General features: G+C 57.7%; 3 protein-coding genes across 18 annotated transcripts; 1 reads left to right on the top strand and 2 right to left on the bottom strand.

Moving 5' to 3' along the window:
* The first annotated feature begins 210 nt into the window (after positions 1 to 210).
* On the top strand, positions 211 to 18,530 carry LONP1 (lon peptidase 1, mitochondrial). 2 transcript variants are annotated; one of them, XM_027547386.1, is made up of 18 exons: positions 211 to 666; positions 4,682 to 4,770; positions 5,323 to 5,442; positions 6,823 to 7,054; positions 7,251 to 7,312; positions 7,499 to 7,628; positions 8,005 to 8,088; positions 8,856 to 9,076; positions 10,573 to 10,711; positions 11,242 to 11,420; positions 12,559 to 12,646; positions 13,037 to 13,159; positions 13,239 to 13,355; positions 15,400 to 15,540; positions 15,914 to 16,079; positions 16,752 to 16,972; positions 17,053 to 17,217; positions 18,195 to 18,530. In XM_027547386.1, exons 1-18 carry the CDS (start codon positions 235 to 237, stop codon positions 18,369 to 18,371), a joined length of 2,886 nt encoding a protein of 961 aa, XP_027403187.1. In that variant the 5' UTR covers positions 211 to 234; the 3' UTR covers positions 18,372 to 18,530. The 2 variants fall into 2 exon arrangements, with proteins under 2 accessions (XP_027403187.1, XP_027403188.1); XM_027547387.1 differs by lacking the exon at positions 18,195 to 18,530 and adding an exon at positions 17,994 to 18,126.
* On the bottom strand, positions 15,470 to 20,011 carry RPL36 (ribosomal protein L36). 2 transcript variants are annotated; one of them, XM_027547389.1, is made up of 4 exons: positions 19,902 to 20,011; positions 19,630 to 19,724; positions 18,624 to 18,999; positions 15,470 to 15,519 (listed from the first exon to the last, which is right to left on the bottom strand). In XM_027547389.1, the coding sequence occupies exons 2-4, from the start codon at positions 19,720 to 19,722 to the stop codon at positions 15,485 to 15,487; spliced, it is 504 nt and encodes a 167-aa protein (XP_027403190.1). In that variant the 5' UTR covers positions 19,723 to 19,724; positions 19,902 to 20,011; the 3' UTR covers positions 15,470 to 15,484. The 2 variants fall into 2 exon arrangements, with proteins under 2 accessions (XP_027403190.1, XP_027403191.1); XM_027547390.1 differs by lacking the exon at positions 15,470 to 15,519 and having other exon boundaries at positions 18,654 to 18,791; positions 18,865 to 18,999; positions 19,902 to 20,010.
* Positions 20,012 to 21,339: 1,328 nt separating this feature from the next.
* Positions 21,340 to 26,257, bottom strand: HSD11B1L (hydroxysteroid 11-beta dehydrogenase 1 like). Of its 14 annotated transcripts, none has more exons than XM_027547369.1 (8): positions 26,100 to 26,257; positions 24,337 to 24,455; positions 24,123 to 24,253; positions 23,381 to 23,492; positions 22,889 to 22,980; positions 22,492 to 22,753; positions 22,216 to 22,381; positions 21,340 to 22,113 (listed from the first exon to the last, which is right to left on the bottom strand). In XM_027547369.1, exons 2-8 carry the CDS (start codon positions 24,407 to 24,409, stop codon positions 21,918 to 21,920), a joined length of 1,032 nt encoding a protein of 343 aa, XP_027403170.1. In that variant the 5' UTR covers positions 24,410 to 24,455; positions 26,100 to 26,257; the 3' UTR covers positions 21,340 to 21,917. The 14 variants fall into 14 exon arrangements, with proteins under 14 accessions (XP_027403170.1, XP_027403176.1, XP_027403180.1 ...); XM_027547375.1 differs by having other exon boundaries at positions 21,340 to 21,987; XM_027547379.1 differs by having other exon boundaries at positions 21,340 to 21,950.
* Between the last annotated feature and the right edge of the window lie 116 nt (positions 26,258 to 26,373).

Below are 26,373 nucleotides of genomic sequence, written 5' to 3'. Positions count from 1 at the left end.
GTTCAAACACGCTGGCTAGAAGATCGGAAAAGGTGGATGCGACGAGGTATCTTGAAAGTTTCTAGCTCCGCTGCGTGTAGGCCCCGCCTCCACTCTTCCATGTCCCGCCCCCGCAGCCATCTGTTTCCGGCTACCCCTCCCGCGGGCACCCAGACACGCGCTGGTCGTCACGTGCGCCCCAGCCGGGCCCGGGGAAATGACGCAAGTCTTACGCGCCGCCAGGATGGCCGGGCCATGGCGGGGGGCACAGGCTGTGTGCGGCTGTGGGGAGCTGCAAGGTGTTGGACGCTTCGGCGGCCGCTACTGGCCGCCGCCGGGGGGCGGGTCCCGACTGCGGCCAGAGCTTGGTTGCCCAGAGGCCGGAGGGCCTGCGACGCTTCGCCTCCCTGGGCGCTGTGGGGCCAAAGCCCCGCGGCCGCGGGCCACTGGCGGGGACTTTGGGAGGCGAACAACCGCAGCGGCGGCGGCGCCTTCTCGGGAGGCGAGGATGCATCCGAGGGCGGCGCCGAGGACGGGGCCTCGGGCGTGGGAGGCAGCGCGGGCGGCGGGGAGGGCCCTGTCATAACGGCGCTGACGCCGATGATGATCCCGGACGTATTCCCGCACCTGCCGCTCATCGCCGTTACTCGAAACCCAGTGTTCCCGCGCTTTATCAAGATTGTTGAGGTAATGAGCGCCCCGCCCAAGGCCTCCGTTTCCCCATGTCTGCAAGCCGCGGGTTGGACCGAGGGATCATTTACCACCTTCATACCCCAGCAACTTTTTCCAGGAGCGAAGCTTCTCCAAGGCCTGGAGTTCGAGTACGAGTCTTTTCAGCACTAGCTCCATGAGCTTGAGCTAGATTCCTTCCCCTTTCAGATCCCTTCAGGAAAGTTGAATCTAGTGAGCTTAGGATTGTCCAGTAGACTCCCAGTCATAGAAATTTGGTGCCGGGAAGGATCAGAACAGTCTTGCCGCTCAGTTACTTTTCTGCGGGTCTGTAGTCCGTAGCTGTTTTGTGACACTCTTCCCCCAGGGCTATCCGCCTTCCTCATACCTTCATTATATGTTCATTGAGGTCATGGGCCAGGTGCGGTTGTAAGTCTAAGGGATACAGCAGTGAGCAAAACGGGCACACATTCATGCTTTTGGAGCTTAGGTTCCAGCGGGGATTAGAGAAGCATAAATAAGAGTAGTAAGTTAATTCTGTATCGGGAGGTCATTAGTAGTACAGAGAATGATTGAGCGAGAGATTGTAGAGGAATTTTAGGAGGAAGGTGGCAGGAGGATGTTGTCAGGGATTTATTCATTCAGTAGAGTGTTCTTTGGGCTTCCAGGGTGCCTCGAAGCGGTAAAGAATTCACCTACACTGCAGGAGACGTGAGTTGAATCTCTGGGTAGGGAAGATCCCCTTGGAGGATCCACTCCAGTATTCTTGCCTGGAGAATCCCATGAACAGAGGAGCCTGTTGGGCTATATATATAGTTCATAGGGTCGCAAAGAATTGGACATGCCTGAGCAATGCAGTCAGGCAGAGTGTTCTTGACTTGTTACCATGCAGCAGGCTGAGGATTCAGCAGAACAAGTTAGACACAGCCCTCTGCCTCAGAGACTTACATTCTGGTGGAAGAGACAGTAAGAGCCATGGCTTAGGGGGTGGGGCAAGTGGACCGGGGTGATGTAATAGAAAGCAAGAGTGCAAGGAACTTGAGCTTTTTTTTGTTTATTTTTTGGCTGTGCTTGGTCTTCGTTGCTGCACTTGGGTTTTCTCTAGTTGCGTCAAGTAGGGGCTACGCTTTGTTGCCTTTTGAGGGCTTCTCACTGCAGTGGCTTCTCTCGTTGCACAGCACGGGCTCTAGAGTGTGGGCTCAGTAGTTGCTCTCGGGCTTAGTTGCCCCACAGCATGTGGGATCTTCCCAGACCAGGGATAGAACCTGTGTCTTCTGCATCGGCAGGTGGATATTTAACCACTGGACCTTCTGGGAAGTCCAGACCTTGAGTTTTTAGAGTAGGAAGAACCTGAAGGCCTGCTTTCTTCCCCACCCGCCCCCATCTTTTCTTTAATGATGTGGAAACGAATCTGTGGAGGAGGTTATCTGTTAACTGTCTAAGCAAGGTCATACAATGAGTCAGCCGTGTCTGCATTCACCCTCCTCCCCTCACACTCCCATCTTTGCTGCATAAATTTCAGGGATCCCTTGGAAAGCAGAGGGACAGCATTCAGTCAGCAAGCAGGGGACAGAAAGACATCCCCACCCTGGAACTGCTGATTGCATGCGTCTGAGCTGCCCTTCCAAGGACGTTCTCTGATGTTAAATAGTGATTACTGGCAGGCCCTAAGGCCAGACCTTGGGGCTTCATATCCTGGTCCCTCTGCCCCCAGCTTGATAGCCTTGGGCAAGATGTTCTCTGGGCCTCCATTGCCTCATCCGTGAAATGGGCAATCCCTCATTTCTTAGAGCTGTGATGGGAGGTAGATAAGGTCACATGTAGGGGACTTAGAACCATACATGGTGCTTCATACACCTTCATAAGAAGTGGCTGCTGTTTCCTCTATGGTGTGCTCTGACACCTCAGAGATGACCCTTGTGGGTCTTTTTTTCATCCTTGTCTCCCACTGCCAGCTGTCCTCTACCCTCCAGGCCTCTGGGGCCAGGACTGTTTGGCAGGTATGGTCCCCTCAGCCTTGCAAAGTGGCACCTGCCTCCTGTCCCCAGTGCCCAAGCAGGGATAAGATTCTTCTTCTTTTTTTAATTTTTTTTATTTTTTTTGTTCCCCATCCTGAACCCTCCTCCCTCCTCCCTCCCCATACCATCCCTCTGGGTCGTCCCAGTGCACCAGCCCCAAGCATCCAGCATCGTGCATTGAACCTGGATGAAACGAGATGCCAGGGATAAGATTCTTTCAAGAGACCCTGTCTGCCCACCTAGGGCTAGCCAAGAGGGTTATAGGAGTTGATGCAGATGGTATGAGGCTGGCTTGTGGAACACACATGGAGTATTTCTATTGCTGTACTCAGTCACTCAGTTGTGTCACACCCTCTGCTGCCCCATGGACTGTACTCCGCTGGGCTTCTCTGTCCAGGGGATTTTCCAGGCAAGAATACTGAGAGTGGGTTGCCATTTTCTCCTCCAGTTCTATTGCTGTTACCTTGCAAATAAGGAAAAGGAGTCCTGCCAAAGGGAGGGGCCAGGTGTTAAGATGCAAGGGTCAGGGGACTTCCTTGGTGGTCCAGTGGTTAAGACTAGGAGCTTCCAACGCAGGGGGCACAGGTTTGATCCCTGGTCAGGAAGCTATAATCCTGTGCTGCTGCTCCTAAGTCGCTTCAGTTGTGTCCGACTCTGTGCGACCCCATAGACGGCAGCCCACCAGGCTCCCGTCCCTGGGATTCTCCAGGCAAGAACACTGGAGTGGGTTGCCATTTCCTTCTCCAGTGCTTGAAAGTGAAGTCGCTCAGTTGTGTCCGACTCTTCAAGACTCCATGGACTGTAGCCTACCAGGCTCCTCCATCCATGGGATTTCCCAGGCAAGAGTACTGGAGTGGGTTGCCATTGCCTTCTCCGATAATCCTGTGCAGTGTGGTCAAAATAAAGATGCAGCAGTCAGCTGTTAACAGAGGAGAAATTGGGAGCTTCCAGAGTATTTAATAAGTAAATCTGAACTTGTTAGCAAAGTTGGGATTATCTTGATGTTGAAGTTGACCCTGTCTGTGGCTAACTTGCCCCAGTAGCATCTCCTTATCAGTAGCCTCTGAGTGTAGGCCAGTGACTCTTAAGTTTGGGTGGGTCAGGTATCCTCCTGATGGATGTCATGGGCCTTTATCCTGGAAAGAATGCCTTTAGAGTGTTAGGAATCCCCATAACATGTGGTCATGGAGTGAGCTAGCACTGCTTCTTAAAGTCTGGTCCCTGAAAACAGCAGCATCCCCTGGGAGCTCGCTTGAAATGCAGAATCCCAGGCCCATTCCAGCCCCCAGCAGATCAGATACTTCAGAGATTGGGGCCCAGCCGTCTGTTCTTTAAAAAAAAAAGTCCTCCCGGTGGTTCTGATTTGTGCCAAAGTTTGAGGGCCATTAAGTTGAGTTCAGGTCTGGCCTGGGAATGAACAGGGGCTTGAAGGGAATCGTCTGAGCCCTAAGGACATCTGTGCTCCTCCCCAGCAGCTGTTTCCTGGGAAACATGAGCCCTCTATCTGCCAATAAAACAACATGAGAATGTGCTGTGATTGAGGGGGGCGGGGTCGGATGATCAATATATGGGATATAGATGGGATTGGGATAACTGTCCATGAAAATTATTAGCCTGTGGAGTGTGTCACAGTTGAGTTATGCACATTTACTGTTGTCCTCCTGACAAGAGCAGAAGGTTTAGACTTTCAAGCCAACGCATTTCCCCGCAGAACCAGCTCTGGGAAGGGGATGTGAAATCAATTTCTTGCCTTTGGCTATTCATCTCCTTTGAGTTTTCCTTTTAGCAAGAGGGAAAAAAACTAAGGAGTGCGGCTCGCCAGCACTGCCCCACTCCATTCTCCACACCCGTCGTCTCTTTTCTTTTTGGTTCAGGAGTTCTTGAACCGTGTAGTTTAGTCCTGGATCAGACTAGTGCATCTCTGGAGTGTAGCACTGAGAATGCTAGAGTTGCTGTCAAAACATCAGCCAGAAAAACCTACCCTGTGTTTCACTTTGGGGTTGTTGTCATACTAGGTTAAAAATAAGAAGCTGGTTGAGCTGCTAAGAAGGAAAGTCCGCCTTGCCCAGCCGTATGCTGGCGTCTTTCTAAAGAAAGATGACAAGTAAGTGTAATTTCCCCCTCACCCTTTTGTTGAGACCACCCTGGAGTGTAGCTCCCCACAGAGCCCGATCGGTAGAGTAGCCTAGATCTCTGGCCCTTGACCTGAAACAAACCTAGCAAAAGCTACAGGGGACAAGACCAAGAGCTGAGCATCCTTTTTTAGATGGGGCTAAGATTCCGCCCTGAGCCCTGGGCCTTGTGTGTAGTTCAGGTGGGGGGAAATTAACCTCAATGATCCCCCGTGTCAGACCAGAGCAAGGCCACTTCAGAGCAGAGCTAGGTGGGCAGGTATGGGGGCTCAGGACTCGTCCACCTCACTTCTGGGTAGGATTTAGTTCCACTTCAGAGTCAGAAGGCATGTTCTAGGCCGGCTCCAAAAGAGGCAGTATGGAACCAAAGGCCAGGTCCATATGGCCCTGTCTGCCTGTGTGCAGTAACCCTGCATCCCAGAGTGCCAGTGGGAGCCAGGTGGTCAAGGCCAGGATGGGTGTTTCTCTGCTCCTGAGAGAGCCAGAGCACCTGTGCCCATGTGCCCCGTGTCCCTCTCCCTCAGCAATGAGTCTGACGTGGTCGAGAACCTGGATGAGATCTACCACACGGGGACGTTCGTGCAGATCCACGAAATGCAGGACCTGGGGGACAAGCTGCGCATGATCGTCATGGGACACCGGAGGTGCGGGGGCGGGACGGGAGGAGTGGCCACAGCTGGGGGTGGGTCCCCATCCCCAATCTCAGGGCCCTTCTCTTAAAGCAGTACTTTGGGTGGTCAAGGAGAAGCCATCTCTCATGCTTATTAGTCCACAAAGCACCACAAAACGGAAGCTGGCATGTTGCCGTGTCTCCCACGTCTGGGTGTTGGCCCGCCATCCCTGCCCACGTCTGCAGCTCCATTCAACTTGGCAGGTTGCGGGGTTTTTTGGTTGGTTGGTTGGTTAGGGTTTTTCTTGACTGTGCCGCATGGCATTCGGGATCCAGTTACCTGATCAGGAATCGAACCCAGGCCCCTTGCATCGGGAGTGAGGAGTCTTAGCCACTGGACACCAGGGAAGTCCCATGGAGCCCTGTTCTCTGTCACCCTGCAGAGCGCATCTGGGAAACAATCTGGGCCGGCAGCGCATCTGTGGACCGTCCAGGTGGCTGCGCTGATTCCCATGCCCGTCTTCGTGTTAGGAGTCTGTTAGAGTCTGTTTTAGGAAAGAGCCTGCACCTTTGTCTCCTGGGAGGAGTCATGGCTCAGGAGAAACAGAATAAGGTGCAACCAGAATTAATAAAGACACGGCAGCTCCTCAATGCCCTGCTCACCTGCAGGGTGCCTTGTAGAATGAGTGCTGCTGGCCTTTGAGGCCAGGCCGCCCCAGGGCTCACCGAATCCCCACTGCCTTTTCTCTGCGCACCCTGGGTGTCTGCTGGGCGCTGAGTCCGCACCCCTGGTACCTCTCAGGCCTGCTCTTTAAGAGGGTGCTGTTGTCAGTTAGCCTGCAGGTAGAAAGGAGCCAGCGCAGCAGTGACGCCCGGCCTGTTGTCTGCTGGGCTATCGGGGTGGAGCAGCAGGTGAGGGACCCACCTTGGGGAGCTCACCCCGAGTGGGGAGAACAGGTCACAAGCTGAATTCTGATGGTGGCAGGTGCTTTGTGGGAGAAACAAAGATGGAGGGCGGTGCTGGGTGATTGTGCAGGTGGGGCTGGACTTCACATTGAGAGGTCAGGGAGAGCCTCTTGGTGGAGGCGCCCTTGAACCTGAATGGTGTGCAAGAGCCACTGAGGGGTGCGCTGGAGGCTAAGGGAGGGGCAGGCAGAGTCCTGGATGAACCCTGGAGGTGGGCTGCCACTGGCTTCCTTTTTCCCGGGGGGCCGTAGGTGTTGAAATGGATGGGTCGGCTGGAGTCCCAGGGTGGAGGTTCTTGGGTTCTGAGATGGCAGCGAGCCTCAGGCGTGGTGGCTGCAGGGGTCTGGGCCCAGTGGGCCCTTCAGTCATGGACACTGCAGAGGAGCGTGCAGGCAGAATCCCCCCACCCCACCTTGGTGGTGGCTTTACCCCCTCCTCCTGTCTTCAGGGTTCACATCAACCGACAGCTGGAGGTGGAGCCTGAGGAGCCCGAGGGTGAGAACAAGCAGAAGCTGCGCAAGAAGCCCAAGCGGGGCAAGAAAGAGGCAGAAGAGGACGGGGCCACCAAGCGGCCGCTGGAGGTGGTGGTGGGGCCTGGTCCCAGCCCCGCCGGCGAGGTGCTCATGGTGGAGGTGGAGAATGTGGCCCACGAGGACTTCCAGGTCACGGAGGAGGTGAAGGTGAGTGCAGGGGTGTTGGGGGGCAGAGGGCTGTGTTCCCCCAGAAGTCCTGGGAGGAGCCAGCGGCTGGCAGGTGGGAAGTGGGCCAGGGCTTCAGCTGCTGTGGAGGATCTGGGTCCAGGGCAGAGGGGAGGGGCCGGGGGCTGCAGCCCCCTCTGGTCCGGTGACCCACGCTTGGGGCTTTCCTGCTCACTAGGCGCTGACTGCGGAGATCGTGAAGACCATCAGGGACATCATCGCCTTGAACCCACTCTACAGGTTGGTCTCATGCACTCTCCCGGAAGCCGGGGCTGGCCCAGGCGTGTCCTGCTCGGGGGCTCCTGACGTAGCCCGGGTCGGGGGAGCGGCTTCATGCTTCAGTTGTCGGCAGATGGGAGAGCGCGTCAGGAGGTGTGGCCGCAGTGGCGGTCCGGTGCCCTGGTGCAGCGCCTGGGTCCCTTGCAGGGAGTCAGTGCTGCAGATGATGCAGGCCGGCCACAGGGTGGTGGACAACCCCATCTACCTGAGCGACATGGGCGCAGCGCTGACGGGGGCCGAGTCCCACGAGCTGCAGGAAGTCCTGGAGGAGACCAACGTGAGTGCGGCCGGGGGCCTCCCCCACTGGCTGCTGCTCTTGGGCCTTGCTGTGGGGCGGTTTCACGTTAGCCTGCCTCCTTCCGTCTGCCTCCGACCCCTGGTTCTTGGTAGTACTGCGCGGTGTGCTCCTGGGCAGTGCCCATCATTCAGTCGGTGGCGTGTTTGGGTTGTCCCCAGACTCAACATTAGAAGCAGTGCCCCTGCCAACGTCCTGGTCCCTGCGGGCCTGGCTGGAGCCCTGGGACCGAGGGGGCAGGCCTCTCGGATTTGGGGAGGCGTGGCCTGTCCACTTGCCAGAGCTCATACTTCCTGTGCCCTGCTTCCCCTGCCCCCCAACCCTCAGCCTGCACACATGATCTTCCCTTTCTCGGCAGATTCCAAAGCGGCTGTATAAGGCCCTGTCCCTTCTCAAGAAGGAGTTTGAACTGAGCAAGCTGCAGCAGCGCCTGGGCCGCGAGGTGAGCAGAGGTTGCAAACTCATGGCACCATCACACTGGGGCCAGGAGCTGTGCACAGTGAGAGCTCCCCTGACTGTCCAGGGAGCTCTGGGGGAAACCTAGAAATTGGGAGGCAGCCTAGGAAAGGTTGAAGGGACTTTCCCCATACTCGGTTGGTGGAGGCCTACCTTGGCTGCTCGGACTGTCCATTTAACCTTTTCCAGATTTAGGTCACTTTTATTGTTTAGTTTTTTTAAAAAAGTTTTACTAGAGTATAGTTGACTTACAGTGACATATTAGTCACTGCTATACACCAAAGTGAGTTAGTTATGCAAATACTCTTATTTTAGATTCATTTCCAACATAGGCCATCATATCACTTGATTCTATGTTAGGTAAAAAAGTTGTATTGCATCTTTCATTGGAAAAGCCACGAGGCAGCTGTCAATATGCAGGGCAGCATGACTCGGGGCAGGCGCCAGTGTTGAGCCTGTGTCCTGCTGTGTCAGCTTTTAGAGAGAGGGTGATACCGCTTTGATGAGTGTCGGGGACATGCTGGCATCAGGTCCGGCTTTCCCTGATTGTAACCAGGACTGAAGGGCAGATCCCTTCCTCCCCTGGAAGTTGGGGTCACTTATCGCGAGACTCATGTGCGGGGACTCCAGGTTGAAGGTGAGGGCCATTGGAGGCTGAGTGTCCCAGGTTTGTCTCCTGGGTCCCGAGGATATGGCAGGCCCACTCAGGCCTCGGCCCCCTCCTCTGGTCTGACAGTGGCCTGGGCCCCACAGGTGGAGGAGAAGATCAAGCAGACACACCGCAAGTACCTGCTGCAGGAGCAGCTGAAGATCATCAAGAAGGAGCTAGGCCTGGAGAAGGATGACAAGGACGCCATCGAGGAGAAGTTCCGTGAGCGGCTCAAGGAGCTCGTGGTCCCCAAGCATGTCATGGACGTGGTGGACGAGGAGCTGAGCAAGCTGGGCCTGCTGGACAACCATTCCTCCGAGTTCAAGTGAGCAAGTGCTGAGGGGCCTGGCGTGGGGGGCCAGGATTTGACCCTGGAAGGCCAGGACGGTGGGGGCCCTCGGGCATGTTCTTGTCACCACACGTTTAGTGCTCTCGTGTGGTCCCTGTGGGGGCTGGGTCTCTCGTCACTCTTGTTTCACAGATGAAGGAATCGCGGCTTGGAGAAGTTAAATCAGTGCCCCCGCCCCTGGGCTGGTAAATGGGGATGGATTTGAAGCCAGGGACGTTGGGCTGCAAGCCTGTGCCACCCGTCAGGACCAGGAGTCCCCAGGGCCAGTGCCCCAAGGCCAGCCCCTCCCCTGACCTTCTGTTCCCTGGTCTCCTCTGGCAGCTTTGAGAGTCAGAAAACGAGTGTCTTCCTGGTCTTGCCTGGCTGGCCTTCTTCTGTGCACGCTGGCTGGGGGTCAGAGTGGCGGCTAAGGGGTCAGGGCACCATGTGATGCTTCTGACTCTGCCTGGGCGCTGCTCCGGGACAGCTGTGTGGGACAGCTTCTCAAAGGGGCGGGCTTCCCGGGCTGCTGTGTTTGGCCCCTGTCTGATCAGGGTGTCTGGTGGGGTCTGCTCTCTTGCTCAGGGACCCTGGGACTCCCTGGTTTCCCCAGATGCCGCAGGCCTGTACACCAGAGAGACTCCCAGCTTCTCTCCCTGGGGCAGCAGTGCATTCCCCACATTCACATCAGGGTGGACCACACACGTAGTGCCCCAGACAGCATCGACTTCTCTTCGGGTCTGGAGGCAGAGACCCTCATTTCTGGTGTGATGAGAAGGATGGGTTCCTTCTGGAGGCCTCGGGGGAATTGTTTCTAGCCTCTTCCAGCTTCTCAGAAACATTCCTCGCTCCCAGCCCATCCTCCTTCAGAGCGTCACTCCCACCTCTGCTTCTGTTGTCCGGGTCCTCCTCTGATTGCCCTTCCTGCCTGCTCCTCCTCAGGCCCCTTGAGAGGGGTTCCTCTGTCCCCGGGTCACAGCTCCAGGCCTCAATTTCCCCACTTGGGCTGGGTCAGGTTGTTCTCATCGCTGGCCCCTCCTGAGCTGTGGGACTCTGAGCCATCCCCATGCTCACTGAGCCTCTGGGCCAGGAGCTGCACCCACACAGGCAGACCTCAGGACAGCGCAGGCTTGGTTCACGGCAGGAAAGTGAGTCACGTGAATTTTGTCGGTTTCCCTGTTGAATGTAAAAGTTATGTTTACCCTGTACTGTAGTTTAAGTATGCAATTGCATTCTGTCTAAAAAAACAAAAAAGTACGTTACATGCTTTAATTAAGAAGTACTTTATCACCTGCTGAGGCAGGGTTAGTACAGACCTTCCCGGTATGACACACACGGTGCCTGCCTGGAGCCGTAGGTGAGGCGGGCGGCCTGTCCAGCGCAGGCTGTGCAGTTCCAGTGTTGGGTGCCTGGGTCCCAGTGCCTGGGTGTGCAGCTGGGGAGGCAGGCGGCGCGCAGGACCCGCTCACCGGCTCTCACCTGTCCCGTGGTAGTGTCACCCGCAACTACCTGGACTGGCTGACGTCCATCCCGTGGGGCAAGCACAGCGACGAGAACCTAGATCTGGCGCGGGCCCAGGCGGTGCTGGAGGAGGACCACTACGGCATGGAGGACGTCAAGAAGCGCATCCTGGTGAGGCCCCGCCCCCGCCCCGCCCATGCCCTCGTCGGGGCCTCCTGCTGGGACCCAGGACTCCCCGTGCAGCTGGGGAGACCCTGAGGAGTCCCCTGTGAGTCTAGGCTCTGGGAGGGGCTTGGCCGTGGCAGGGCTGGAGTGGCGTCAGCAGGGGCCTGAGGCACCAGTGCTGGAGTGGCTTAGAGGTGCCAGGGGCCGCTGGGGGCCCACATCCACCAGGGGGGATAAAAATCGTGCTCCTGAGCGGAGGAAATGGGGCAGAGGCATCTGGCTGAGGGCTGGTGGGCCTGGCATTGGGGTCACCCCTCAGTCAGTCCCCACATCCCCTGGTGCCTGCTTGTCCTGTTGGTGCCACACGTTGTCCATCCCTGTGACAAATCACAGTCTGGCCAGCTTGGCTCCTCCAGGCCAGGCGCTGTCCCTTCCCGCAGCCCCAGGTGCCTAGCCATGGGGAGCCTCAGGCCAGGTGGGGCCCCTTGCCCTTCAGAAAGTCCGGCACTGTCTCATACAGTTGCCTCTGCACACAGGAGTTCATTGCCGTCAGCCAGCTCCGGGGCTCCACCCAAGGCAAGATCCTCTGCTTCTATGGCCCCCCGGGCGTGGGCAAGACCAGCATCGCCCGCTCCATCGCCCGTGCCCTGAACCGGGAGTACTTCCGCTTCAGTGTTGGAGGCATGACAGATGTGGCTGAGATCAAGGGGCACAGGTAGGTCTGCCCCCCACACCCCTCAGAGCTCACCTCTCCTGTCAGCCTGCCTTTTCCTGGGTCTGTTCCTGCTCTGATATCATGATGGGGACAAGCAGCAAACTGCACACAGGAGTAGGTAATTGAAAAGGTGTTGACTGATTTCAGGCCCGGCTTGATCGAGGTGCTCAAACATTAGCTCAAAATCTCGGCTTCTCAGTCACTGGGAAAGCCTCTCGGCCAGGCTGTCAGTAGACAGCTGCATGGCTCCAGCTCGCATCCCACCAGCTCAGCTCCCCACAGCACTGGCTGAAGTTCGGGAGCTGTGTCGTGGCCAGGGCTGGGCACTAGAGTGGGAGGTCTCCCAGGTGAAGACTCAGGGCCTGTCTTGGTTCTTTGCTCCCTTGTCAGGCGCAGAGCGGGGGCTGGTGTTCCCTGTGTGCGGGCTCTTAACAGCCACCTGGTCCGTGCATGGCACCCTTCAGTGGGACGTTCAGGGTGTTGTGTTCCAGGGCTTCGCGCCCTGTTGGCCTCTGCAGAGGGTGGGTCTCTGAAAAGCCGGGCTCAGTGAGACACAAGCACAACAGATACGAGTGTCTGCTCCAAGCTGACTTGGAGCATACCTTTATCTGGTGGTGTTCAAAGAAGGGTTAAATCTGTGTCTAAATTACTTTTCTGGTTTTTCTAAAAACACGGACAGTACTGGACATTGGGACCCGCAGGTCTTCCTGGCAGTAGTCCTCCTGAAAGCATGTGCCGGCTGGGCCCTGGGCCTGGGGACCCCGGGGACCCAGGCATTGGAGACGTTGCTGCCACAGGCCCCAGCTGCTCCCCACTCTGTCCTTCTGCTGAGTCAGGCCATGCAGGCTGGGTTTTGCTATCTAGAGGGATGAGTGAGACTTGGCTGTGAACCTGTTCCCTGTGCTTCCTGCCTGAGCTGGGGGAGGGGTGATCTAGTGCTCTGCCCACCTGCACAGCACAGAAGCATTTATCTTCTGCTGGGCCCCCTGTGCTGCGTGTCTCCTCTCTGGGCAGCTCTCGAGGGGGCCCATGTGTCTCACATGGGCGTCCTGGAGCTCCAGGGAGCTGGGCCTCAGGCGCTGGTGTGGCTAGCCCAGATGCTGGGGCACCCACCACCCCGCCTTGCCCTCTTCCCCAGGCGGACATACGTGGGCGCCATGCCGGGCAAGATCATCCAGTGTCTGAAGAAGACGAAGACGGAGAACCCCCTGGTCCTGATAGACGAGGTGCGTGGGGCTGGGTGGGCGGGCCTGGCTGGGCGCACACCCCTTCCCGAGGCTGGACGTGGGCCCTGGGCCTTCCTGGCCCCCAGCTCCAGGTGGCCCTGAGCAGACGGAATCTGTGTTCAAGGTGAAATCATGGCCTCTGCGGTTTCCATGGCGCCAGTCATGGGGTGGCCTTGCTGCTCCCAGGCTGTCTCCTGACACTGCCCCTGCCCTGCCCTGGAGGGCGCTGTCCCTGCCACAGCCTCACGGTCATGCCAGCCCCCCTGCTCTTCCTTCTGCTCCGGCCTTCCCCAGCTCTGACCCCTGGGTCTGTCTCCCATTGGGGTGTCTGGTGAGCAGGCGCTCAGGCAGGACAGGGGCCAATACCCCCGCCCACTTCTGCCGCTTCAGGTGGACAAGATCGGCCGGGGCTACCAGGGCGACCCCTCATCTGCACTGCTTGAGCTGCTGGACCCTGAGCAGAATGCAAACTTCCTGGACCACTACCTGGACGTGCCCGTGGACTTGTCCAAGGTGCGTGTCCTGCCCGGGGCTGGGCCAGCGGGGAGGGATGGGCACCCTGTCCCCCAACACCTCACGGCCCCACCCCCAGGTGCTGTTCATCTGCACGGCCAACATCACCGAGACCATCCCCGAGCCACTGCGGGACCGCATGGAGATGATCAACGTGTCAGGCTACGTGGCCCAGGAGAAGCTCGCCATTGCTGAGGTGAGACACCCACAGCCTGGCCCTAGGCTCAGGAAATAGCCAGGTGCTCCCTTGGGGCCAGGCCCTTAGCTAGAGCTCAGGGTACTGCTCAGGGGCTCTCGTGCCAGAGGGACAGATGGGATGGGGCGGGATGACGAGAAGCAGATGAGGCTGGTGTGAACCGTTCCTGCCAGTCACACCTCTGACACTGAGGTGCTGGGGTGGGGGTGCCTGCACCTGCCGGTTCCCGCTGAGGGGCGTGAGTCAATGTGGTCTTGACTCGGCATCCAGGAATAGCATGAGACCCAGGGTCAGCACTCAGAGCAGAGCACAGCCCCCGGCCTGGATGCAGGCCCAAGTCCCTGGCCTCTCCTACCTCAGGCTGACCAGGTGTCAGTCAGGGGTTCCCACCATCTGCTCCTCGGTTTGATAATTTGCTGGAACAGCCTACAGAATTCAGGAGATGGGTTTATTCACTGTTACCAGTTTATTATAAAGGATTCAACCAGGGAACAGCCAAAAAAGAGACACTGGGGCAAGGTGTGGGGAAGGGCCCATTTCTTGGGTTATTGATCGGATCCTTGGTTGTGTGTGATTAGCACCCCAGCACCCTCCCCTCCCTGGGGGCAGAAATTGTCCCTCCAGTCTCTCCGTTGGTTCTTCTGGCCCCTAGCCAGCTATGCTAATAATCACCTTGTTATTCTTAGTGTTCTGGAAGGGGCTTTTCCTGAATAAGAAGGGCTGCTCTTCTTGTCCCTGTCACTTGGGAAGCCCCACGGGTCTTGGAAGTGCTTGTGTGGGAATTCTCATGTCCCAACATCGCAGGCCGTAGAACAAGAACAGGAGACACCTCTGCAAGCACAGTGCTGAACACAGCACAGCCCTACCTGTGGCCTCAGGGCCCCACCCCATCTTGGGGTCCTGAGTTCCGCTCTGATAGGAGGCCCCCGCCTTTAATGTCACACATGTGGCTGGTGTCCAGGCCCAGTCACTCGCAGTTGTGGGCTTTACAGGGAGGCTGTGGTTCCCAGTTCTGTGACCGCCTGCCTGGCCTTTTCCTGGTCCCAGGCTCACCTGAGGTTCGGGCCTCTGCCTGCACCTGTGTAGGAAGCTTCTCCTGGGTGGGGGTCCTTCCCCTTCTGGTGCCCGGGGTGTGGCGGCTTCGCTAGCCTGCAGTCAGGAAAGCCGGGCTTCCTTTCCAGAGGACTGTATTCCTCACGGAGTGTTCTCTTTCTAGAATGGACTTGAGTGTACTCGTCCCCTTGAGCCTTCTGCAGGTGTGACCGGAGCTGGCTCCCAGTCTCTGTGTCCCCTGGTGGAATGGGCGGCGAGAAAAAGAGCTCTTGGCTGAGGTGGTGGCAGGGGTGCTGGACTCCCCCCCAGCCTGGAGACTTGACGGGACAGAGGAGGGGCAGGCTTGGTGGAGTGGGTGGAGGGCTTCCTTCAGGGCCCTGGAGGAGGAAGATGAGGACTATGGGATGCATCAGGCCTGTGGTCAGTGCTCAGGACTGACTGTCCGGCCACTGCTGTGTGGCAGGAGTGACCTTGGAGCCTGTGACCTGCTCCCCATCCCTGCCTGTACTGGGCAGCATCTACTAACCAGTCTCTGTATGAGGAGCAAGTCTAGGGGATCAAGGAGGCCTTCCTGGAGGAAGAGGCACCTACGATGACACCTGGAGGGAGGGCAGGAGTCAGATCTGGACAGAGGATGCAGCAGGAGCAGAGGCTGGAGCCTTGGGAGCATGCGGAGGTGGCAGGCTAGTGTCTGCAGGTCCCAAGCCCTCTGTTCAGGATCCTGGCACCTGCAGGGATTGCTGCCTGCACCTCACGTCCTGGCCTCGCGGATTCCTCACCCTTTGGGTCTTGGCTTAGGCATGGCCTCGTGGAGCAGCCTCCCTGACACCCTGTCATTGCTGGATGACTCCCAGTGGACAGGGGCTCCTCAGGGCAGGCCCAGGGTATACCTCGGTGACCGCATCTACACAGCCAGGGGTCTTGGAAGGCTGGGCGGGGGGTCCCAGAGAGGCTCTTGGGCCCTTGACGGCAGCTCTCCTCGTCCCTGTAGCGGTACCTGGTTCCTCAGGCCCGTGCCCTCTGTGGCCTGGACGAGAGCAAGGCCAAGCTGTCGTCCGACGTGCTGACCCTCCTCATCAAGCAGTACTGCCGGGAGAGCGGTGTCCGCAACCTGCAGAAGCAGGTGGAGAAGGTGAGCTGCCTGCCCAGCGGCGGATGGAGCCTGGGGCCGTGATGGCTAAAGTGGGCCCAGCCAGACAGGACACATGCCACAGTGGGTGCCCAGAGGAGTCACAGCCACAGACAGGAAGCAGATGGTAGGGTCAGGGCTGGGGGTGGGGAACGGGGAGTGAGTGCTTAATGATCAGAGGGTTCTGGAAGGGTGGTTGGACAAGAGCCCCCGTGCACTTTTGCCACCGAGCTGTCTGCTTACAAATGGTTCAGATAGTTTTAGGTCATGTGTGCTTTACAAACTGTAAAAAGGCGAGTGGAGATGAGCTGGGGTCAGGTTGGGGACGGCAGGGTCCTGTGGCCTGGCCACCCCCCAGCCCACTGTGCCCACGCAGGTGTTACGGAAGTCTGCCTACAAGATTGTCAGCGGTGAGGCTGAGTTCGTGGAGGTGACGCCCGAGAACCTGCAGGACTTCGTGGGGAAGCCGGTGTTCACAGTGGAGCGCATGTATGACGTGACGCCGCCTGGCGTGGTCATGGGCCTGGCCTGGACGGCCATGGGTGAGTGGCCTCTGCACCCCCAGGAGAGGTGGGCACGTCCACCGTGGGGTGCTCTGAACACCCTTCCCTGCTGCTATGAGTGCGCAGGGCTGGTTCAGGAACTTTGAGGCGGCAGCAGTGCCAGGAGCTTTGAGTTTCTGTTTTTCAGGTTTGCCTGAAGGAGAGCTCCTCACTGCAGGAGAGGCAGCTCTGGGTAGAGGGTTCAGGGAACCCTGTCCAAGTGACCTCGCTGAGCCCACTGGCCCTGAGGTCTGGGAGCTGCAAGGTGGTGGGAGAGCAGCTCAGGGGCTTATGTAGCTGAGATGCATGTCTGCAGGCAGGCAGGGGGTGTGTGTCAGAGGAAGTAGACTGAGGGCATGGAGTCTGCTGATTTGGGCTATAGTGAGAGAACCGTGCTCCTGAGCCTGAAGGCTCTGCGCTGCAGGCAAGTACTCTGGGAAGCCCAGCACAGAGGTCTTCAGGTTTTCGTTTAACTGGGTCCATTCCTGCAGCTCCACCTGCTGCCCCGAGGAGGTGGCTGCAGGGACAGTGTGAACATAGAGGGGTGAGGAGGTTCTAGGCCGGGATGAGCTGGTTAAGGAACTTTACTGGGAATGGCTGAGCAGGTGGTGGGGGCAGCTGTCCTGGAGTCTGGGGCTGCCCCGGTTCATGGCTCTGCCCTTGGGTCCCCAGGAGGCTCCACGCTGTTTGTTGAGACGTCCCTGAGACGGCCGAGGGACAGAGACAGTGACAAGGGGGACAAGGATGGGAGCCTGGAGGTGACCGGCCAGCTGGGGGAGGTGATGAAGGAGAGCGCCCGCATAGCCTACACTTTCGCCAGGGCCTTCCTGATGCAGCACGACTCCGCCAACAAGTTCCTGGTGACCTCGCACATCCACTTGCACGTGCCTGAGGTGAGGCCCACCCTGATCCCCCGCCCTGGGTCACACACACATCTGCCAGGCTGCCTGCCCACCTGCCTGTCTCCCCGCAGGGTGCCACCCCCAAGGACGGCCCGAGTGCCGGCTGCACCATCGTCACGGCCCTGCTCTCCCTGGCTTTGGACCGGCCAGTGCGGCAGAACCTGGCCATGACGGGCGAGGTCTCCCTCACAGGCAAAGTGTTGCCTGTGGGCGGCATCAAGGAGAAGACCATCGCGGTGAGTGTTGCACCGGCTCAGCAAGAGAGACCCGGATAACATATGGCCATCACAGCCATCACTCAGGGCTGAGCCCACCTCCAGGGGAAAAGGCAGTGTGACAGGCTGAGTTTAGATGGGAAAAGTAAGGCTCTTTGGGCTTGAGGTTGGACCCAGGGTTGCCTGGCCTGGAGCCTCTATTGAGCTGACAACCTGACTCCCCACCCCTTGCCCCCCAGTGGCTGATCCAGCCCATCTTAGCTCCTTCCTTGAGGTTGAGACTGGGGTCTCCATCTCTGCCCAGTGGCTGAGCAGTGAGAATGCGGCTGCAAGAGACAGTGGCAGGGGCCTGGGCTCAGGCAGTGCAGATGGACAAGAGCCCAGAGCCTGGAGTCTCCCCAGGTGTGTAGGTTGGACTGAGGGGTTCCTAACAGCGCCCTACTGTCTCTGAGCACCCACACCCCTCACTGTGGCACCCTGGTTCTGGCCCTCATATGCTCCACCCTGGTATCTCAAAGAGACTGGTCCCCAGAGGCTCTGACGAGGGAGACACCCCAGGCAGGCTGTGTGGGCCTTGCTTTCCTCACCTGTAGAGTGGGAGCTTCCGCGGGCCACTAATCCTTAAAGCAGCATATGGGAACCCCCATCCCCCAAGGAGCAGTCAGGCTGAGGAGCAGGTCGTAGTGTGGGAACTTTCAGCTCTTATGCACTTTTAGGTGCCAAACCTCAAAATGTAAAGCAGTGGGTGCGGTGATTGACCTAAGAAACCACGTACATCACACTGCATGTATTTCCAGGCCCACCTGTGGTATGGGAGCATCTGGGCTGCGAGCACCTGAGCAGAAGTCTGAGCCCTGCTCCCCAGGCTGCCAGAGTGGAGGCTGGCGATGGTACCTAGGGCCTGTTTCCTCACCTATGCAAGGCAGGGCGGGCACCGGGAGTCTGGCTCCCTGCCCAGCCCTCTCTCTCCTCCACACTGACCAACCCCTCCCTCCCAGGCCAAACGTGCTGGGGTGACCTGCATCGTCCTGCCAGCTGAGAACAAGAAGGACTTCTATGACCTGGCTGCCTTCATCACCGAGGGCCTGGAGGTGCACTTCGTGGAGCACTACCGCGAAATCTTTGACATCGCCTTTCCGGAGGAAAGGGCCGAGGCCCTGGCGGTGGAGCGGTGACAGCAGCCCTTGGTACTGCTGGGCCTGCCCCAGCCGGAACTGCACCCCGGGAGGGGCTCTGGGCAGCTGAGCCCCAGGAAGCTTGGGGGAAGACTGGAAGCTCGATCCTACTATGACTCAATCAGTGTATTTAATTATGATTAAAAACCGTTTCCAGTACTGCTTGTCTGTGGCCTCTTTTGTTGCCCACCACCACCTCACCTGGATGCTCCAGGGGGTGGGACCCTCCCCCCAATTCTCAACGTGAACTACCCTTCAATTTCCAATGGCAGCAGAGAAACGCCGAGTTTTGGGCAAGATTTATTGTGATTGTGAACAGAGGAGAAGGGCTCAGTCCTTCTTGGCTGCCGCTTTCCTCATGGCGGCCAAGACGTTGCTCAGCTCCTCTCTCTTCCTCTTCGCGCGGATATGTGTCCCCACCTGCCGGGCAAGGAGGGCCGTGAGCCTGCGCCCCGAGTCCCAGACCGGGCCCCCGCACGGGAATCCCACCTACCCTTTTCTTGATGAACTTGAGGGCCCGCTTGTCCTTGGAGACCTTGAGCAGCTCCATGGCTCGTCGCTCGTAAGGGGCGAAGCCACACACCTCCCGGATCATGTCCCGCACGAATTTGGTGTGTTTGGTGAGACGCTGCGCGAAACAGGGGCGTCAGGGCCAGGGCTTCAGGGACCTGCCGACGACGGAAGGCCAGATCCCCCCCAACTCCTCCCACCTCCCCAGTCTCATTGGTATCAAGGCGGCGCGTCACGCCCGGCCCTTTGCACGGCCTGTCCTGGCACCCTGAACACTCGCCCTGCACACAGGCTGGGCACGGTGGAGTTGGGCCCACTTAACCAAGAAACACACACACACACACACACTCTCCCTTCGAGGCCACGATTCCTCAACATGAAAACCAAGGAATCCACTTTCCCTCCACGTTTCAACCCGGATCCAGGCACCTTCCTACTCGGCAAACTCCTGCTCATGTGTCAAAACCCGCCCCCAAGTCGCTCCCGCCCCAGCTTCCGAATCCACGGCGCGAGGGAGGGTCCTGCTACGTGGCCTCGGTGGGCATCCGCAGCAAAGGGGAACACACAGGAGAGTAACCAGCATTTCCACTCTCTCCTCCGGCCAGCCGCACATTCTTTTTTCCCCTGCTTAAAACACCAGGGTTCCCCCGGTCCTCGATACCCCGACGGAGCTCCGGGAGCTTCTGCCCAGGCCCTGCCCTCCGTCCGGGAGGCTTCCTACCCACTAACCGCGCGCCCTGGTACTCACCCCGCGGCGGCGGCTGTGCCTCGGCTTGCCCACGTTCTTGGTCACCTTGTGACCCTTGTTGAGGCCCACGGCCATGGGGTAGCGCAGAGCCATGGCTGCGGACAGAAGAGGGGAGAAGGGATGTGGGTGAGCTCCGGCTGGGTCCCCACCGCCTGGAACACCGCGCTTCGGCTCCCACGGGCTCGCTCGCTGCACTCAGCCATCCCTTGAGTTGCCTGGGACCCCCAGGGTCCGGATGGCAACGGATGCTACTCGCGAGAGAGTTCACTAACCTGTTGTTCCACAATGGCTGCCGCGGCGGAAGGACTTCAGACGAGTGGAACTCTGGGATATCTACCAGCTCGCGGGCGGAGCGGGCCAGAGAGGCAAGAATGGCTCGGCCGCCCCCTGGCGGCTTGGAGGAGTCCCTGCGGGCTCTCTGAGCATGCGCGAACAGACACCCAGAGCAAGCTCATTTACCCAGCGAGCCTTAATCTTTAGTCGGACTGGGGGTGGGCGTGACTATGGCCACGGTGCTTCCCTCTGCAGGTGGGTTGAGAGTTGGAATCCTACCTCTTCAGCCACCCGGCTGGCCCAGCGCCAGGGACTCCACCTCCCACTACCAGAATTTCTCCATTTATAGAAGGATGACAAAAATAGTACCTATTCCGAACTGAGTAAGATATAATGACACCTGGCACAAAATAAATCTTCCACTAACGGAGGAATTGGTTTTACGATACATGAAGCCAAGTTCTGGACTAGCGCTAAGGAAAGTGTTGTGATATAGTCCCCGGAGGCACTTGATATGTGCGTGTGTGCTTAGGTCGCTTCAGTCGTGTTCGATTCTGTAGGACCCTAAGGACTGTAGCCCGCCAGGCTCCTCTGTCCATGGAATTCTCTAGGCAAGAATACTGGAGTGGGTTGCCATTTCCTCCTCCAGGGGATCTTCCCAGGGATCGAACCCTCGTCTCAGGTCTCCTCCATTGGCAGGTGGGTTCTTTGCCACTGGCGCCACCTGGTGTAATTTTAGGGGCAGAGATAGGAGGCATGGTGGGAACAAAACCTTTTTTCCCCCTCGTTTTTATCTTTCAATCCTGTTTATCACCAAGAGTCAATATCAGTTTGGGGCTGATCTGTTTGGGGGTTACCCCTTCAAACATCCGCTGATCTTGGCGCCTTGGAGAACCAACAGTAGCTTGCATTTTATAACACTGTTTTCATGCTACAGTTTTAATCTTTACAGTTACTTTTTCTTTATGCAAGCAGTGCTGGTATACCATTCTAAGGAAAGTCTCCATTTTAAATGCATTAATGTAAATATCAGTGGTGTGCAGATGCACACATGGCCTTAAAGAGGGATAGTCTGTTGTAGGAATCTCAGCTTCTACCACCAACTTCCCCTGTTTCCTCATCCATAAAATGATAATAATGATAGCACTGACCTCTGGTTGCGAAAATGCCATGAGGTCACAAATGTCAAGTGCATAGCGCTTGATGCAGGTGATCATTACTGGGGCATAAATCACGTGCTTAGTGCTGCAAATAATGCCTTTGGCCCACAAGCGGTTCCCTTCCCTTCCACCCCTGACTTCCTGGATGAGGTCCACCTGTCTTGAAGCCTCCATTTCTCCATCTGTGAAATGAAGTTGAGCATTCTGACATAAATATATCATAGACATCCCTCTCCACCTCATGCCACAAACAAACTGGAGGAATCTGAACAGCGGATGTGCAAGGGAAGAAGGATTTTTATTATCAAATGGGAGGATGGACCTAGCCTAGAACATGTTCCTTTACTTCTCCCTCTCCTCAGACCCCAAGAGCAACTCGAAAGCTTCAGGGGCTCCCTTGCCTGGGGAAAGGGTTGGAGGATGCTCTGAGGCTGACTGAGTGGAAAGAACCAAGTGGGAGGCAGTGGATTCAGGTCACAGATAGAGCGCCCTCCAAGGGTGGCTCAGTGGTGGTATGAGCTGTTTGATGGGGCCGGGGCTCTGAGACAAGTCACATCACCTCTCTGAGCCTCAGTTTGTCCATCTGCAAAATGGAAGCAACTCTTCTATCATCAGTAACAGCTAAGAGGACTGAGGTAATTGACTTCCGACTTCGTGACAAGATGCCTGGTACACTCCGAGTTCTGCTTGTTTTCAAGTGCTGGTAGTTTTTCTCGGGTTTACTTTTTTGTGTCTTGATGACTTTCTCTTGGCCCTTGACCACCTGCTCAGAAGTGTCTTCAGTGTGTGTCCCAGCTCCAGGAGGGTTGGCTGGAAGGTCTTCTGGGAAGATGAAGGGGCTTCAAGCCCAGAGGCTCAGGCAGCAGCGGGCGTCGTTATATTGAGCTCCTGGCGGACGAACCAGGCCCTTGAGTGTGGCATCCAACTGCGGAGCAGGCAGAGCAGGTGGAAGCGCCACGGGTAGAAGACCCCAGAGGCACGCGTGGCGCCTCCGCGGATTACGGCCAGGGCTGCCTTGGGCCCTGGAGCGGCCCTGACCCTCGTGATGCCCCTGGGGACGGGAGGGTATGATGGGGACTGCGGCTGGGGCTGAGCAGCCCGGCCACAGCCCTTCCCAAGCCAGCCTGGCCCCGCCTTGCGTCCTGGACCTCACCTGACTCCTTCGGCGGCTGAGGCACGATCTCGGAGACCCAGAACGCACATGGTAATGGCCACGTTCACTTCCTGCACGTCCAGCTCCCTCCGGAGAGAACTGAAGAAGCTGTCCAGCGCGAACTTGGCTGCAGAGTAGGGGCTGGAGAAGGAAGTGGGCACCCGGCCTGGGGGCGAGGGAGGGCAGTGGCTGAGCGGCTGAAGCCTTCCTGCCCGCTCCAGGCTCTCCTGCATCAGCCCTTGTGGCTTCCCCACGCCCCGCCCCACGTACACGCACCGAGCAATGAGGACACCACCACCAGGGAGCCCTTGCTGTCAGTCAGGCTTGGCAGCGCCGAAGAAGTCAATTGCACGTAACTTAGGAAGTTCATCTGGAGGTGGCGACTGCGAGTCACCGGGCGGAGGAGGAATCCAAGCCCAGACGGGGAAGGGGTGAAGGCCTTGGTAGGTAGGGGCGGAGCTTGAGGACTGGGACTGCGCTCCGATGAGAGTGTGGGAGCATTGGCCGGGGAACTGAGCCAAGGCCAAGAGGGCGGAGCCTAGAACCAGGAGAGGCGGGGTCTGGAGCCCCGAGGGGCAGGGCCTGATGGGAACGGGGAGACGGTGGAGTCTGGAGGGAGGGCGGGGCCAGGGCCACGAGGGGGCGCAGCAGGGACCGCGGAGGGGCGGAGTACCTGCATGAGCCAACGTGTCGACTGGGAGCTGCGGACCCTCGTGCCTGCTGGGGCGGCGCCGAGGTGGTTCAGCACCAGGTAGTCCAGCCCCCCTGGCCCGGAGAGGCCCGTCAGCCTGGAGCTAGTCCTTGAGGCTCCGTACCCCCCGGCCCTATGAGACATCGCCCCGAGCCCTGACCCCTGAACTAGCGAAACTCCGGCTAGAGCATGGACTCTGTGAGTTCTAACCCAGGTAGTGCCACAACTAAGATCAAAGAGAACCCGTTCTACTCCTTAACCGGGCCTCAACCCTCATTCAATGGGCCGGGTCCAGAGTTCCACCCGCTGGATGGGTTCCACCCACTGGATGCCATGAGGCTCCACCCCTAGCCACGCCCCCGAAGCCATAAATCTCCACCCTCAGGCGGCTGTTACTACCACACCCCCGCCCCAATTTGGGTCTTGACCCTAAAGCCTAGACCAAGGTCCCAGACTCCAGGCCCCGCCCCTCACCCAGCTTGTCCAGCGCAAACTGCACCACGCGCTCGGGCACCTCAGGGGAGGCCATGTCCGCAGCGATGTAGAAGACCTTGGGAGCGCCCAGCTTCCGGCAGTTCCCTACCACCTAGGGGGGCCAGAGCTGCCCGTGGGCCCCTCCACCCCAGCTGGTCCCCCTCCACCTGTCGGCTCCATGAGGGCCCCAGCCTGAAGCCTCCCCTCCCCTTCAGTGAGCCTCGGGTTCCATTTAACATCATCCCCAAAGCTTTAACACTGGGATAGCAATCTGGCAGCTCATGGGCCAGAATGGGGGACATTTTTGATTGTTCAACCATCAAAATTTAAAACTCAGGAGATTTAAAATAAATCTTGAGATTGCTGGCCTCTTGAAGTTTTGGAAGGTTTGTCCCCAGGAGATGTATATTTCCTTGAAGCAATACTGGGCTGTTGCTAAGAAATGTCTACCCACCTCACTTTTGTCCTTGAGAACCTGAGCTGTCAGCACAGCCTTTGTTCACTATCATTACCCTCCTTCAGTGAGAAAAACTCCTCGCTTTACAACTATCTTACTGCTTCAGTCCCACACCAGAACTCAGGAGAAGGTACTTTTCTTGTCTGAGTTGCAAATAAGGAAACTAAGGCTCAGAGACATTAGGTGACTTGCCCAAGGTCACACAGGAAGCCCGGATGATTGCAGGGGTTCAAACTCAATCCCTGTTCTCCACTCCCCACCCCTACTTGAGATGGAGTGTCTCACCTGCTGCAGCAGAGCTTCGGTGTGGGCAGTGAGCACGAGGTGGGAGCCCAGGCGCGCGTAGTGATACGCCAGCTCTTCCCCTATGCCGGCACTGACTCCGGTCAGTAGCACACGGGCTCCGTGGAGGCTGGCTGGCGGTGAGCAGGGCTGGTCAGCTTGGGGGATGGACAGGATAGCCAGACCATCCCTCCCTTCCCCACACCCGGGCACTTACCTGGGTCAAAGTTGTCATCCCAGTAATAGGCAAAGAACAGGGCTCCCAGCCCGGTAAGGAGCAGCACCTTCATGGCCCTCCCTGGGTCTGCAGTGGGAGAGAGGGCAGCCCACACAGGCCTGGCCCAGAGTTAAACCTCAGTCACACCCATTTCCCCAATGGTGTCTTTGTTCGAAAAGCAAGTGATGATGCCCCCAGCCCTGGCCCCTTTTTTTCTGTCCCCATAGCCACAACCTGGTCCAGGTCATCATCCAGCTCACCTGAGCCACTGCAGCAATCTTCTTACCAGCTGAAAACCCTGCCTGTTTCACTTAGGACAAAAGGTGGGTGACCAAAAAGACCCTGCTTGGATCAGCCCCTCTCATTCACTCTGCTTGGCCATACTAGCCTCGTCACTGATCACATGAACCAGCCAGTCACCATCCTGCCTCAGGGCCTCTGCACCGGCTGTTCCCTCTGCGAGGATGCTCTTCCCAAGTACAACCCAGTGGCTCTCTGTTTCAAGTCTCGCGGCAACCACCACCTCCTCAGAGGGTGCTTGCCTGGCCTCCTTCTCTACAGCACCTCTCTTCCTGATCCTCCTCTGTTCCTTACCTGTACAACATTCATCTCCTTCTCAGCACTTGTCATCCCCTGAAATGATGATTTATTACCTGTTCAGCTCCCTCTTTCCCCTTAGACTCACTTCCATGAGGGCAGAAAGGAAAAGGAAACCTGTTTCTGTTTTGCTCACTTTTTTTTTTTTAATGTTTTGGCCACGTGTCATGCCGCATGTGGGATTTTAGCTCCCCAACCAGGGATAGAATCCAAGCCCCCTGCAGTGGAAGCGCAGAGTCTTAAACCCTAGACCACTAGGGAAGTCCCTGTTTTGCTCACTTTTGATCTTCAGTGCCCCAAACCGCCAGACTTGTAGCAGGTGCTCAATAGATAGACTGATCCAGAGTGATATGAGGAATGTTGGGAGGTGAGAAGTTGGGGAGCCCAGAAAGACAGCTCTATCTGGAGACACCCAGAAGGAAGTGGACACTCAGGACTGGCTTGGAGATGGAGGTGTCCATGTCATCAGGGTTAAGATGTGACTTCATCTGTGGGAGTCGATTTACTTGTATCTCAGGTAGAAGGCATAAGAGAGAAAAGCCAGCTAATTAAAGTGCAGGTGGTCATGGGTTTCCCCTGAAAAGGGCACAGGGCCATTCCATCTTGGGGTTTCTATCCTCTGAATTGCATGGGGCAAAGATTACAGGGCATAGGGATCTCTGTCCAAAAAAATTTGGCATGTCTCTTGCTGCTTCAAACCCTTCCAGGGTTCACCACTTCCCCGAATTGAGACCCAGCAGGTCTGGCCCCTGCCTCCCTGTCCATGCTCATCTCCCCCACGTCCCATCCATAAATCTATCAATTCTCAGAGAAGTGAACTCCTCGCCTTAACCCAGTTATGCCAGCATCCCCTCAGCAAAGAATGCTCTCCCACCTCTCCCCACTTCCAGGGAAAGCCTTGAAGCCCCTCAGCTCAACCCTCTCCTTAACCAGGCCCTGATCACAGCAGCCCCGCAGGGGTTATCTGGCAAGCTGGGTGGGCGGGGGGGCGGGGGTGAATGGATGAATGGGTGGATGAAATAGCTAGGATGTGATGGGGGAGAAAAGGGAGAACCCAGATCCTCGCAGAACCCACTGGCTTCCTGACATCGCTGGGCCTCAGTTTCTCCTCTAGACAAAGGGGGCGTGCGACCCACTTGCACGTTCCCAACCGCGCATTCACTCACTCAGGTTTGTTTCTCCCAACGTCCAGAGGGGCCGGGGGCCGGGCTTAGGAGCCACGCGCGCGCCCCTCCACCCTCACTTTACGTCCGTGTCCCCGGGGCTCGGACCGCGCCCCCCTGCGTAGGGTCTGAGTCACGTGACTCCGAACCGCCCTCCTCGGGGGGAGGGGCTAGACTGTGTGTTGCTGGGGGGAACTCAGCTCCAGGCGTTGCCAGGCAACAGCCTCCGGCCTAGCTCTTTCCCTGACCCCACCCCTTAAGGAAGCCCCAACCCCGA

This window comes from Bos indicus x Bos taurus, chromosome 7, assembly GCF_003369695.1.
Source record: "Bos indicus x Bos taurus breed Angus x Brahman F1 hybrid chromosome 7, Bos_hybrid_MaternalHap_v2.0, whole genome shotgun sequence".
In the NCBI taxonomy this organism is placed as follows: domain Eukaryota; kingdom Metazoa; phylum Chordata; class Mammalia; order Artiodactyla; family Bovidae; genus Bos; species Bos indicus x Bos taurus.
The sequence above is the reverse complement of the archived record's forward strand: the minus strand, read 5'-3'. Positions and strand labels throughout refer to the sequence as shown.

What these genes read in the sequence shown, in the direction of transcription:
- LONP1 (XM_027547386.1), top strand. Translation starts at nt 235, where the DNA reads ATGGCGGGGGGCACAGGCTGTGTGCGGCTGTGGGGAGCTGCAAGGTGT. An exon ending in GCCTTGAACCCACTCTACAG is followed by an intron (nt 7,313 to 7,498) that starts GTTGGTCTCATG and finishes GGTCCCTTGCAG; the next exon opens with GGAGTCAGTGCTGCAGATGA. An exon ending in AAGTCCTGGAGGAGACCAAC is followed by an intron (nt 7,629 to 8,004) that starts GTGAGTGCGGCC and finishes CTTTCTCGGCAG; the next exon opens with ATTCCAAAGCGGCTGTATAA.
- HSD11B1L (XM_027547369.1), bottom strand. Translation starts at nt 24,409, where the DNA reads ATGAAGGTGCTGCTCCTTACCGGGCTGGGAGCCCTGTTCTTTGCCTAT. An exon ending in GGATGACAACTTTGACCCAG is followed by an intron (nt 24,254 to 24,336) that starts GTAAGTGCCCGG and finishes GCTCACCGCCAG; the next exon opens with CCAGCCTCCACGGAGCCCGT. An exon ending in TCAGCCGCCGAAGGAGTCAG is followed by an intron (nt 22,114 to 22,215) that starts GTGAGGTCCAGG and finishes TCCCGTCCCCAG; the next exon opens with GGGCATCACGAGGGTCAGGG.
- RPL36 (XM_027547389.1), bottom strand. Translation starts at nt 19,722, where the DNA reads ATGGCTCTGCGCTACCCCATGGCCGTGGGCCTCAACAAGGGTCACAAG. An exon ending in GGCACAGCCGCCGCCGCGGG is followed by an intron (nt 19,000 to 19,629) that starts GTGAGTACCAGG and finishes TGTTTCGCGCAG; the next exon opens with CGTCTCACCAAACACACCAA. An exon ending in CTGCCATTGGAAATTGAAGG is followed by an intron (nt 15,520 to 18,623) that starts GTAGTTCACGTT and finishes CTGCTTCTGCAG; the next exon opens with GTTGCGGACACCGCTCTCCC.